Below are 14,319 nucleotides of genomic sequence, written 5' to 3' on the forward strand. Positions count from 1 at the left end.
CTCCCCCTTCAAGGACATGTATATTAACTGCTTGATATTGTCCCTTAGTTGATGATTCTCTTTCACTTTTTAAATTATTTTATTCATTTTTTTATTCTGTGTTTCAATTTGGATCATTTCTATTGGTTTGTCTTCAAATCCACTAATCTTTTCTTCTTCAATACCTAAACTTCCATTATCCCCATCAAGTGCATTTTTCATTTCCAATATTATAATTCTCATCTCATTTTAGCATTAGATCATTTTAGCATTTATTTTCATATATTACATATTTCTACTTAACTTTTAAAATTATATGGAATACAATTATAGTAACTTTTTTAATGTTCTTGCCTGCTCATTCTAATATCTGTGTCACTTCTGGATTGGTGTCCAGTGTCTGATTACTTTCTAACTATTGATTGTGCTTTCCGGCTGTTTTGCCTGGTTATTTTTGACTGAATGCCAAACACTGCGACTTTTATCTTGTTGGGTGCTGGATATTTTTGTATTCCTATAAATCTTCTTGAACTTTGTTCTGGGAGGCAATTAAGTTACTTGGAAACAGGCTGATCCTTTCAGGTCTTGTTTTTATGATTTGTTATTCTGTCTGAGAGCAGTACCCAGTTTAGCATTGATTATTCCCCACTGCTGAGGCAAGACTTTCCAAAATACTCTACCCAGAGTTCCAGGAATCTTGAGGTTTTCTAGTCTGGCTGCTGGGAACAGACACTATTCTTGGTCCTGTGTGAATGCAGGCCAGTGTTTCTCTAATCATTTTGGATGATTCTTTCCCTGGCCTCAAGTAGTTTCTTCACATGCATGTCCCAATCATTCCTCCACTGAATACACAAGAATTATCATATGTAGATCTCCAGGATATCTTGCTGTTCAGCTCTCTCCTCTCTGGTACTCTTTCTAGAAAACTCCAGCTGCCTTGGTCTCCCCATACCCTCAGAACTGTCTCCTCAACTCAGGAAGACCTCTGGGCTCTGCCTATACTCCCCTCCCTTGCAACATCCTGGAAACTCTCAAAGCAGTATGCTAAGGCAATCATAAGCCTCACTTTATTTCCCATTTCTCAGGTATTATTCTCCTCTGTTGCCTGATGCCCAATTTCTTAAAAACCATTGTTTCAAATAGTTTGTCTATTTTTACAGATGTTTTGGGCAAAAAGGTAAATCGAGGCCCTATTATTCCATCTATACATATAGCAGAAGTCTTAAACATATATTTTAATTATTACTTTTACTTTAAAATAATCAAATGCTCACAAAGATACTTGGAAGGTCAACAGTAACAGAGAATAAAGAAATGATGGTTATTACCAAACTGTTAACTATTCATTATACAAGTTTTAACTTGCTTTAAAGCTTTACACTTTTGATCTAAGATAATCGGTTTATACTGTATTACTCTCTTGTCATCACTTATACCTGGTAGCATTTTTCACCATCTAACAAAATGCACTGAGATGTAATTTAGTCATATGACTTTTTTGTTTTTCACTCTTGTCTAATTAAAATTCCAGACAAAATCATAATGTAGTCTTTCAGTACTTTCATTGTGTCATTATTTAAGAAGTAAAATGCAGAAATAAATACTTAAGAATCTGTAATGCCTATAAAATATTGTTTCTTTGTAGTGATGCTTCTTAAAAATGCTTCATAGTCCATTAACAGCAGGTAACTCTGTTACTTTTTCCTATCACTTTTAAACTTTTGTTTCACGATAGAATAAGGAAGTAGGGAAAATAGCATAAGAAATATTACATAGTAATACAATTATAAGATCACAGTGAAAATGTTCTTAGTGAAGATTTAACCTAATATTGCCAATATATTCAATTATAAATATGAATCATGGTGAAATTATTTGGCCATGTGGTAACAAGTAATATCTATACTGAAATTCAATAAATATTTGTTGAATAAACTAATTATAATAATGAGTTTAATATGAATGAATACAATCCTCTGCTAATTGAACACAAGACTATCAATTATAGGAGAGGAAGAAAAAATGGAAGAGAATGCTTCCAAGTTTATACCATGGCAGAAGACCTTAAAATACAACATAAATAATTTTAGACCTGGAGGTCTTTTCAAGATCTTGGAGAACACCTTTCCTATTTCAGAGATCGAAAAGTGAACACAAAGAAAAGATATACATCTACAAATGCTAACAGTAAAGGGAAGAAGTTAGAACAGGACCTATATCTTCTAACTTCCAGTTTTTGTATCTCTTCCACCATACAAATTAGTCATAATATTTCTTACTTTTTAACTTCTCCCAACATTCCAGGAAGTGCTAAATAAATAAATAGTAAAATGTTACATGAAAGAAAAAAACAATTAGCTGTTTCCTAAATTTCATTAATTTTCAACTTTGGAAAATATGAGCATCCAACTTTTAAATAATTCCAAATGTATAAAACATCAACTCAATGTTGTAGAACAGTTTTACTTTGGTTTTTCTGTAATTTTTTAACAAAATAATATTGTTTTAAAAATGGCTATTTCACCCACCCTCCTCTAAATCCCATCTTAGATCCTCTAACCCAGTGGTTCACAGCCCTCTTCCAGGCCAAAGCCTCTTTGTAAAACAAATTCTTTGTAACATCCCCTTTACTACCCTGAAAAGGAAATCCAGAGGAAAAAATGTCCTAAGAATTCACATAATTTTTAAGACATATATATATATTCCTAACTCTATAATAAAAGGAAAAAAAATAATTTATAAAAAATAAAATATATTTAAATAAGTAAATGCTCAGGCACAACAACCCAAGATGTCATAATAAAGGAGTCAGATACTTACACCTACATGAATGTGGTCAACCTGTGTCCCACTCAGTAAATGGGTCAAAACAGTACACTCAAATGTGGAACGATGTTGCCTCTAAGAACCACAAAGGTCCACTAAGTGTTATGCCTCTTAGTGATGGAGCTACAAAGGACAACTGCCACTGAGCTATTGAAGGACACTGGTGTTTCCCTCCCTAATATATCTCTAGATGCCTTTGCGCTTTGCTACTGGTCTCCACTAGTAAGTAGTATTGGCATCACTTGGCAGTTTGTTAAAAACACAGATTCTCGGGTACTACCTCAGACCTATCAAATTCAAATCTATATTTTAATAAGATCGTCAGGTTATATGGATGTAAATTAAAGGCTGAGAAACCACTGGGCACTCCTGGGGGACACAGTAAGGGCGAGGGTAAACAAACTGCACATAACAAAAAAAGTGGTTATTTCAATACGTATTTTGAAATTAAAAAAAAAATTTGAAAATCTCTAACAATATTTTGTACCTAAGTTGATAATAAACATTTGTCATTTTTATGAATAAATGAATTAAGTAAATACTCATTAACTCAAAGCTAAGGTCTAGAGCCAACTTGGTATTCATTCACTCAGTAAATACTAAAGGTCTATGTGTAAAGCACTGTGCTAAGATCTGTGAGAGAAGTAAAAAGTCATAAAACAGGTCAAAACCACTGCAGTATATAGTTAAAGATTAAACTAAAGCTCCTAAAAAGAAGGAAATGTAACACACTCTTCTCTCAAACATACTTCTAGGTTCATAGATTTAAATTTAATTAAACCAAAGTTTCTCTTTTTGAGGCCACTGGTTTCTGAATGGTATTGAAGAACAAATTACTAATAATACTTTAAACTGGAGTTATATTTTTTATGAGATGCTCCATTTTACTGTCCAAGTCAAATACTGCTGAAAGACCCATTGTGGTAAGAAAGGAGAAAAACATGGGGAGAGAGAGACAAAGACAGAGAGAGAGAAAGAGAGAGAGGAGCGGGAGGTAAGGCTAACAAGAAAACAGGCTTAACTGAAGTAATTTAAATAGTAACAAAAGAAAATGAGCAAAGAAAGGAGAAATTTCAACACCACTAAGAGAACTAACTACTTACTCTCTTGGGCAAGAAAAGGCAAATTTTTTTGTAAAGGGTCATAAAGTAAATATTTTAGGCTACGAAGACCATATAACATGGTCTCTTGCAGCTACTCAACTCTTATAACTACAATGGTAGCTGAAAGCAGCCATAGATAATAAGTAAACTAATAGATGTGACTGTGTTCCAATAAAACTTTATTTACAAAAGACAGATGGTACAGATTTGGTGCCAGGGATGTAGTTTGCTGATCCCTTGCTCTAGGGGAAACAATTCAAAAGGTTCAAAGATACAGGCCTAATAAATTAATATAGAATCTGCATTTAAAAAATAATAAACCATAGGCTCTTTCTTGCTGATGATAAGGGGAATTAAATTAGTCTTGAAGAGAAAGTACTTTCCAAATAAAACTTTATACAATTATAACCAGTTACATTTTCTAGGCATAACTACCAAATCTGATATTAAGCTCTAACTTCTTCCCTGACTAAAGGTAATTCTTATTAACAAAAGAAGCTATTGGTCTGACTTGTATTAGGTTCAGAAAGCAAGGAGTCATGAAAGTGTGCGTTTACTAGTTACAGCTGTCAAAGGCACAGGCAAAAGAAAAAAGGAACTACTACACCTTGCTTCCAGATTCTACTGTTTATTCAGGCTAGTAGTTTGTCATTGAAAGAACCATTAAGAGATAATACTGAAAGAAATATATTTGTTCTTATTACCACCTTCTTCAAAGATTAGAGATATGCTTCTAGCTTCCCTACAGTGACGAATTAATTACTCGAAAATTTGTTGTATTTATTTCTAACATCCGTAACCTCCTGACAATATGCACTCCAAAACTTACTAATTGATTATGTGACCCAGTGTTTTAGTATTTCCTTTTTTCTTCCCAAACTTACCTCTCTAAAGTCCAAAGGAAACTATCTCATGCAGCTATCTAGTTTTTGAAGGAGTCTGTTCCCATTATCCATTTTATTGTCATTCATTCATTTAAAATCCTATCTCCATTGGTTATCATCTATTTTTTTCACCCAAGCTCATATACCTTGACCATTTCACTTGCCATTTTACAAGTTTTCTTGATTTCTAAAGTCCCTGTGTAGCAGACACTGCTACTGTCTTAACCCACGTTGCCGTATCCTTCACTGTTCCCCACATAGCAATGTTTTCTTACTGTATTTTTAATATTCTGCCTGAGTGCTTTCTCTGGCACAGGAGTATGCTTGAGCAATGAGTTCTAGAGAGTTAACAACCCCAGGAACAGCCCTAGACCAATAGCAAAGGAAAGTTATGGATAAATATCCCCAGCCTCCTTGCCCATTATATGGGGTAACTTTGAGGTCGTGATACCGGGTCTCCCAAAAGTCCTGGTAAGATTAAGACACAGCTGCTGAAATTACCTGCTCTTGAATGCATCCAATATTGTATTATTTCTCTTAACTGGATCATTTCCCACTTCCCTACAGGTAAGTGCCTGGGATTGCCTTCCATATAAACTACCCGCTCTCAAATCTTTGTGTGCTTAAGGTGGTCCGCTAACCTTAAAATACCTGGGTTCCTGAGATTTTGCACTGAGACGAGTTCATAGCACACCAGCCATGAAATCACCAACTGTTTTGCCCAAAGGTAGGATTACATTGTTTCACTTTTGCTAGTTTTCAAAAGATCTGGCACAGCCATCATTTTATTATTCTCCCAAGACATAGCAACACACCAGAGTGATGGCTTTAGCCACCCTCTAAAGTGACTCCCAGTTACCTTACCTGTCATAACTGAGTGCTCACGTAATAGGAGCGGGTATGCCTCGCACCAAGCCGCGCACAGGAGAGGCTGGGACGCTGGTGTGGGGTGGGGCACGGACGCAGGGGCGCGGTGCAGTCGGTAGCTGGCCTCGCTCAGGTTCTTCGGGCTCAGCTGAGCCCCTCTCCCAACCCTGCGTACCTGAAGGCTCACAGCCCTCCAGTTCTTGGCCAACACTCCCCTCGTTTGGGTTTGGGGCTTGAGCTTTTCCATCCCCAGCACCTGGCAGGGTGTTGGGCCAGGGAAGCCTGATCAAGTGGCCAACAGCGGCTGGAGGGCAGCACCACCCCGCCCAGCGCCGGACCTCAGGCCAGCAGCCAGAGTCCAGGCTCCGAAGAAAGGCAGGTAAGGGCTGTCGCTGTGTGAATGGGCGGGGGTCAGTTGCCCTCAAGTTGGAGGAGAGTCTACATCACAAAACCTAACTCAACTTTTGTTACTAAGGGACTCGTGTTGAGCAAAATCTGATATTAACTTTGAAGGAGAGATTTGTTCTTCGCCTTCAAATTGTAATCGGGGCGGGGTGGGCAGGCAGCCCTTAGCATTCCACCCTTAATACCTGGCCAGCGCGTGGCCTTCACGAGGCCTTAGAACAGCGGTTAGAGGTCCCGCTCTGCCAGCAGTCAGCCTCGCAGTGATCCTCCGGGCAGAAAGTGCCGTGAGCGGTGGATTGTGGCCTCCTCCCCAGGGCTCGAGGCCCTCCAGCCTCCACACTGGTGGGTGATCTGGGGGGCCCAGACCAGGCTGAGGGCTGTGCCCTGCAAAGTTCCAGAGCCCTTGCCATGGCCGCCCCCTGGCTGGGCCCAGGCCTTGACCTAATGGCGGCGGCAGTCTCCATGGGTCCCAGTCAATGGAGGCCTCAGCACCTGGATTATATGCACACTGCCACTAAGGTAACAGCTTCAATCAGCTTCAGTCTGTCCATTCAAGTTTTGAAAATTGGTACAGTTTAGATCAGTTGTCTAACCCCCTAAGAGGTGGCCGGAGGTCAGGGGTAAGTTGCCAGAACACTGCACATCATTAGTTCAGGTCCACCTCTGTGGCTGGGGCTCTTCTCAAAGAAGGACAATTGTTGCGAGCTGGGAATTCACCTGACAGGTATTTGCTACAAGTGATTCGCTCCAGTTTAAGTGAAAAGCCTGAGAGCCAGCTGGGTCCTGGGCACTTGGCTCCCTCAGTGATGATGGCTGGGCAGGGTCTGATAACCCGGCCCTGAGGGCACCACCAGCTGAGATCTGCCTCTTCAGCCAGGCCTGGGCACTGGCAGGAGGACCCAGACTGGGTGCTGGATGAACGCTCCCAGGCAGGGTAACGGCCCGCGCAGGGACCCCCTCCTCTTAGCCAGGGCCTGGACCCTGGAGGGAGAAACTTGAGCCTTGGGACTTTGCCCTTTCTTGTCAGAACGGGAAGAACATTCATTTTGGTGGAGGTTTACAGGAACATTGTTACCTGACCATGACCTGACCTCAAGAACAAAGGTTCTGACACCAGGAAGTTTGACAACTAACTACACCCCTCCCTCACATTTCCTATAAAAGGGTTTTGCTGAAAGCTTACGGGGAGTTCGGGGTTTGGGGGGCCTGAGCCACCCGTCTCCTTGCATGACCCTGCAATATACCTTTCTCCGCTCCAAACTCTGACGTTTTGGTATTTTTTGGCCTCACTGTGCATCGGGCACACAGACTTGCGTTCGATAACGCTCAGGACCCACCATCCTATAAGTACAGTTTAGATTTGTTTTTCCACAAAATGCATGACTTTCTACTTGTTCACATGTAAATGTATCTGCCAATTCTAGATAATAAACATAGTATAAACCAGATTTTGTTTTTAATTTAAACAGAGGAACGTGGTATAGAAAAATAATCTTCCCAAGAAAACTTTTCATTCTCCCCCTTCCAAAAGTAGGAACTCTAAGAACCATAAACACTGTTTTGAAAAGTCTAACCCTTTGAACATGGAGAAGCCCACAGAACTGAGCCAAAAGAGTAAATAACAGAGTTAGCCCATGGAAAAATCAAACTCACGAAACCCTTTCATCAATATTAACCTGCTTTGAAGACCACTTCATCCGTCAACCCAAGGTAGAACCTTTGGAGACATCCTTAATCTTCCCCATTCTCTTAATTCCTCTCCCAGTTAGTCCCATCAGTTGAACCTCTCCGAAGTGTCTTAAAAAAAACATTTCTTCATTCCCCTTGCTCTTATGCCAGTTTGTCCTTCCTGTGACCATAACCTATCTAGGTTCCCTGTTTCATTTCACTTCTTTATTCTGGAAAAACCTGACACTCCCACATCAAACCTAAGACTGTTCAAACCTATAATAGCTCAAGTCCTGAACATCACTTTCAGCATTTCTATAAAACATATGGACATTTACATTATATTTAGACAACACATTTGTTGCCTAAACATTTCATGTATTTTTATTTCTGTTTGGAATGAAGATTAAAAATAATGTTTACCTAAAGATTAAGCAAAATGTTTACCTGTCTGAAGCTACGTCACTGGCAATTTGGTGCTTCACTCCTGACCCATTTTTAATAGAATCCTGTCTTGTGAGCCCATGAGATCGACTTTTCTCCACTGCAGGTACAGATAAGTCACCTGAGGGTCCTTGGAACGGGGCCTGCTCATGCAGTTTTGCTTTCTTCTCCTGAGGTGCCTCCTCATTCCGCAGTTCTCGGAGAACCTTTTGATCAGGTTGCTGTGGTGTATTAGATCCACTATTATAAAACCATGCTCCTGATTTAGTGAGGATTTCTTGTTGTTTTCGGCACAAATTACATACCCACATAACCTGCACACGAATATACAGGGAAAAGAAATTAGTGTTTCCAAAAGTTAAAAGCAAATAAAAATAGAGACAACAACTCAAGCTAACAAAAAAAGTACATGGTTATCCTTTCTGAAGTTAAAATGTAATCCTGATCAACTGCTATTGTTAATTAAATCACATATCTTAATTTTGTCAACAGACAAAGCTGACAATATTTACTGGCAGTAGAAACACCAAACTAGAATGTGAAATTACTAGTTGTTTATTTATATTCTTTAATTGCTTTGTATTTAAATTAGGGGCATAGTATAATACAAAGAAAATGGATTTTGAGGTTAGAAAAACTTGGGTTTAAATACCAACTGCAAGACTGGAAACTTGGCAACCTTCAACAAGGTACTGAACCTTCATAGCTATAAAACTTAGTTTCTTTAACGATAAAATAGAGAAATAGGTATAATAATATTCATCCCCTATATTGTTTTGAGGATTGAAATAATTTATATAAAACGTCTGGCACAATGCCTGGTATATGTTGGACTTCAATAGATTACCTACTAATATTAGGTTAATCTTCTACCATCAACTATATTACAGTTTCTTGAAGGGGTAGCTCCTAATTTCTTTTAGTAGCTCCTAATGACTAAAATATTTCTTTTGAGTAGCTCCTAATGACTAAAATAAAGCTAGGAACATTGCTGATCCTCAATAGAAACCTGTTAATTGCTCATAACTTTAGTAGGACACTTAACATAAAATGTACCATTTTAACCATTTTTAAGTGCATAGTTCAGTAATATTAAGTATATTCACATTGCTGTGAAACAGATCTACAAAATGTTCATCTTGCAAAATTCAAAGTCTATATCCATTAAACAGCAAATTCCCTTTTCTCCCTCCCCCCATCCCCTAGTAACCACCATTCTACACTTGATTTTTTAATAGATATGTTTTTCAGACTCCAGGAATCTAAGAATATTAAAACTAACATCTGTTTGACCAGAAAACCTTCGCCTTCTTCTGAAAAATATTTTTCAATTAGAAAAAAAATCATACATTCATGAAATAAAAGGTAAGTTAATATTTCAAGTGTTTTCTATGTTTTATGTCAAATATTGAATCTTACACAGCTCTCCAGATTGCTAAACATTTCCTCATAGTTTAAATAAATTATAATATAGATCATCGCAGTAAAAGAAAACTTCAACATGGTATTTTCAACTGATACAAGAATGCTTTTGTAAAATACCATTTAAAATTTTTGCTTAACTTCTCATTATTCCCAGTTCACATTGTTTGTATAGTTTATATCATACAACACTGTACTTGATCATTTTTTTATTTTGTTCTCCCTTCAAATTGTATATACATTTCTCTTTTCTCCAACTAAATTGAAAGCTCACTGGGGGCAAGGTCTATATCTTCTATTTGCATAATAAGACCTTATAAATTATAGAACAGTAAGACCCTCTAAATGTTTGCTAACTTGAATTCTTTTGAAGTCTTTCTGGGGGATGTATTATAATAAAATTTTTTATACTATTACACTAAGATTTATGTTTCATCCATTTCCAAAAGAATTAGTCAGCAATAACATCAATTTCTGTGATTATCTTATTTTTAAAAGTAAATAAGAAAGTATTTTTGATATTAAAATACCAAAATCTCACTCAAATTTTAAAAAAATACATCATAGTCCAAATTTCTTTTGGTTTGAATACATACAAAATATAAATATATCTAACTCATCAATCGTCTCAAAAATCAAATGTCAACCAAGATCTTCAGCCTTTCAATGCCATCTTGTGGCAATTATAGGTATTGCAGATATCTTTTAAAAGTGAAAGGCGCACTAAATATAGAACCAGAAAATATTGTTAAAATAAATTAAATTTGAATTTCAACTTTTCTGCTTTATTTTAAACAAATTACTCATTGTACAAAAGCATCATTTCCATATAGCACAAAATGAAAAAAAGACTTGGAAGCATTATGGGCTTAGTTTTCCTCATCTGTTAACACCTAATAGATATTAATATAAGATAAATGTAAGTGTGAAGGATGATGTCTGACTCTCTGTGTATTAATACCCTTCCCATACTCTCTGAGCTATCTACATTGGTTGCTCTTTTTCAGACTAGATCCTATGTGCCCTCCTAAACTGCTGGCTTCTAGTAATCCTTATATCCTAACAACAAATTACCCTTCTCTTACTATCTCCTCCTACTCTTGGATTAAGAGCTTATTAATCTTTAAAGCTTAGGAAGCCTAAATTCACTCACTTAAATTACTACAGGGACTGACACTTTCAGCTGAAAACCTTTACACACATTGCACCTTGCAAATTGATGATACTGCAGGATGCCTTACAAACACATACACATGCTATGAGATGACTTTTTACTAGTTGGCTGTGAAATAATTAGCATCTATTAGAGGTAAAGTCTGTGTCCATGTAAAATAATTTAACTAATTTGGGAATATAATAGCAGGACTTTTGTTAATGGAACCCTTTAACCAATTAAGTTAACCAGCAAATGTATCTTATGATGAATGCTGTTAAAAATATCTTAGAAATATACATGCCTGTAAATAACCATGGTTAGAGCCTATTAGTGTGGCTGGTCATCATTTATCAAAAAACATCTAGGCCCCAAGAATACAAAGACATAGAGGATTCAAAATTATAAGGTATTATTATTTTCAGTTCTAAATATGCCAATATTTGGGACTTCCCTGGTGGTCCAGTGGTTAGGACTTCGCCTTCCAATGCAGGGGGTGAGGGTTTGATCCCTGGTCGAGGAGCTAAGATCCCACATGCCTCGCAGCCAAAAAACCAAAACATAAAACAGAAGCAATATTGTAACAAATTCAATAAGGACTTGAAAAAAATTGGTCCACAGGGCTTCCCTGGTGGCACAGTGGTTAAGAATCCACCTGCCAATGCAGGGAACATGGGTTCAAGCCCTCGTCCAGGAAGATCCCACATGTTGCAGAGCAACAAAGCCTGTGAGCCACAACTATTTAGCCCGCGTGCCACAACTAGTGAAGCCTGTGCGCCTAGAGCCCACGCTCCGCAAGAAGAGAAGCACTGCAATGAGACGCCTGCGCACCACAACAAAGAGTAGCCCCAGCTTGCTGCAACTAGAGGAAGCCCGCGTGCAGCCACGAAGACACAATGCAATGCGTCTAAATGGTTTTACATTTGACTCCTACTAAACACTGAAAAAACAGATAATCCCAAACTTTTTCAAACTATTATAGAAAGGGGGGAAAAAAAAAGGTAAGGTCCCCAATGCAATTTATAAGACTAGAAAGATTTTAATGGCAAAATCAGAAAAGGGCAGTAATTAGTTTCCTATGGCTGCTGTAACAAATTACCACAAACTGGTGGTCTAAAACAACAGAAATATATTCTCTCACAATGCTGAAGACCAAAGTCTGAATTCAAATTCAGTATCAATGGGCCAAAATCAAGGTATCAACAGGGTCATGCTCATTCAAGAGGCTCTAGGGGAAATCAGTTCTTTGCCTCTTCTGGCAGTCAGCTTCTGATGGCTACAAGCATTCTTTGGCTTGTGGCCACGTCAATCCAATCTTCAGGGACAGCATCTTCAGATCTCTCTCTGCTACATCTTCACTGTGTGTGTAATCTCCCTCTTATAAGGATACAAATGATTATATTAAGGGCCCAGGCAGATAATCTCCCCATCTCAAGATTCTTACATAATGACATCTGCACAGATTGTTTGTTTGTTTGTTTGTTTTTCTATATAAGGTTACTCACAGGTTCAGGGATTAGGGCATGGATATTTTTTTGAGGGGCCATTTTCAGCCTACCACAGACAATATAAAAATAGAATTATAGGTCAACAGCACAAATAAAAATGGATGCATTGATCTTAAAATCAAATGTTAAATTTCATACAGCAAATATATATGATAAAGAACAAAAAGAACCTATCATGGCAAAGGGAAGATTATAACAAGAATAGTTTAATATTAGAAAATATACCAATGTAATTCACCACATTAATAGATTAAAATAGAAAAAAAGTGGTCATATTGATACGGAAAAACCATTCAGCGTTCATAAAATGTAAGACTCATTCATGTGAAAATAAAATCTAGCAAATAGAAAAGCAATGCTTAAGCCTGATAAAGGGTATCTACAAAAACTTATATCCTATTTTATACTTAAAGATGAAAAGTAAGAGCATTTCCCTTAAAGTCAGGAATGAGCTAAGGATTCCAAGTATCATCACTTCTATTCAACACTGTCCTGAAGGCACTAGCTTATTAGTAAATCTCACACACATGAGACAAGAAGAAGGATGAAATAAAACTGTCCTTATCTAAACACTATATGATTGTGAATACCATTTGATTATGACATAAAAATCCAAGAAAATCTACAGACAACATATTAGAAGTAATAAGAGAGCTCCGTAAGTTTCCTAGATCAAAGATGGACAAAGATAAACAGCATTTCAGTACACCACTAATAACCAATCATAAACATTTAATAAAAAAAGTTTAAAGATACCTGTTTCAAAGAAAATTAGTATACAAGAGTCTAAAAGAAGACTTACATAAATGGAAAGATATACTCTGTTGCAATAAGAAGACCAAATACCACCAGGATGTCAGTCTCCCGAATTAAATCTATAACGTTCAGTGCAATTTTAATCAGACTCCTACCATGTTTTTCATAGAATTTATCAAGCTAATTCTGAAATGAATATGAAAGAGCCAAAGATAAGAAAATCTAGATAATTCTGAAGATAAGTAACAATTTAAGGTGGACTTGCTCTACTTATTATAAAGTGACAGAAATTAAGACAGTGTGGTATTAGTAGAGAAGTGCTAAATAGAACATGGAGCATACTAGAGGCTCTAGAAACAGACTCTCACATATACCAGTGATCACATTACAAATCAGTGGAGAAAGGACACACTATTAATATAGCCAAGACAACTGGTTGTCCATAATGGGGGAAAAAATAGATTCACACCTCACACCATATACAAAAATCTGTTCCAAATGGATTAAACACTGAAACATGAAAGACAAAACTTCCAAACTTTTAGAACAAATGTCAAGAAGCAAAATATTTTTAACTCAAATACAAAAAGCACAAACTAAACTTTACTATATTAAAATGTTTAAACATTTTTGAATAGTAATATAATAAGATAAAGTAAAAGAAGAAACCACAATCTGAGAGAGGTTTTACTGCAATGTATACAGTTTATACTGGATATGCATTCAGAATATATGAGGATCTTCCATAGCTCAATAAGAAAAAGACAAACATTACAGCAGAATAATAGGTCAAGAAATGAATATACAATTCCATAGAGAACCCCAACTGGCCAATAAACAAATAAAAAGGAGCTTAATCTTATCAGTGAAAAATTACAAATTTTAAAAAATTAGTTACTATTTCACTCCCATTAGTTTGACAACATTTAAAAGTCTGACAACACCAAGCATTTCAGAGGAAGTAGAGGAGCCAGTACTCAGAAACATTCCTCCCAGGACTGCAAAACAGTTTGGAGATCCATTGTGCAATATCTAGTGAAACTGAAAATGGCTACTTATATACTCTATGATCCAGAAATGTTACTTCTACCCTAGAGAAATTACAAGAAGACATGAACAGGGATGTTCATTGAGCACCACCTCTACTAGGAAAAAATATTAGATAACCTAAATCAGTGGATAAACTAACATATTCATGCAGAAGAATTATATTCAGCAAATGAGTGAATTAGATTTAGATGAACCTAAATTTTGAGATAACTCTCAAAATACAGAGTTAAAGAAAGCAAGTTTCAGAAAAATAT

General features: G+C 36.9%; 1 protein-coding gene across 41 annotated transcripts in view; it reads right to left on the reverse strand.

Annotated features, from left to right (window-relative positions):
• RIMS2 (regulating synaptic membrane exocytosis 2) overlaps positions 1–14,319 on the reverse strand; it is a 572,125-nt gene that overhangs the window by 375,674 nt on the left and 182,132 nt on the right. For all 41 annotated transcript variants that reach the window (XM_067711534.1, XM_067711541.1, XM_067711531.1 and 38 more), the window contains one exon: positions 8,180–8,490. In XM_067711534.1, the coding sequence (XP_067567635.1) occupies positions 8,180–8,490 (311 nt within the window). The remainder of the gene's footprint in view (positions 1–8,179; positions 8,491–14,319) is intronic.

This window comes from Pseudorca crassidens, chromosome 17 (genome assembly GCF_039906515.1).
Source record: "Pseudorca crassidens isolate mPseCra1 chromosome 17, mPseCra1.hap1, whole genome shotgun sequence".
NCBI classification, from domain to species: Eukaryota; Metazoa; Chordata; class Mammalia; order Artiodactyla; family Delphinidae; genus Pseudorca; species Pseudorca crassidens.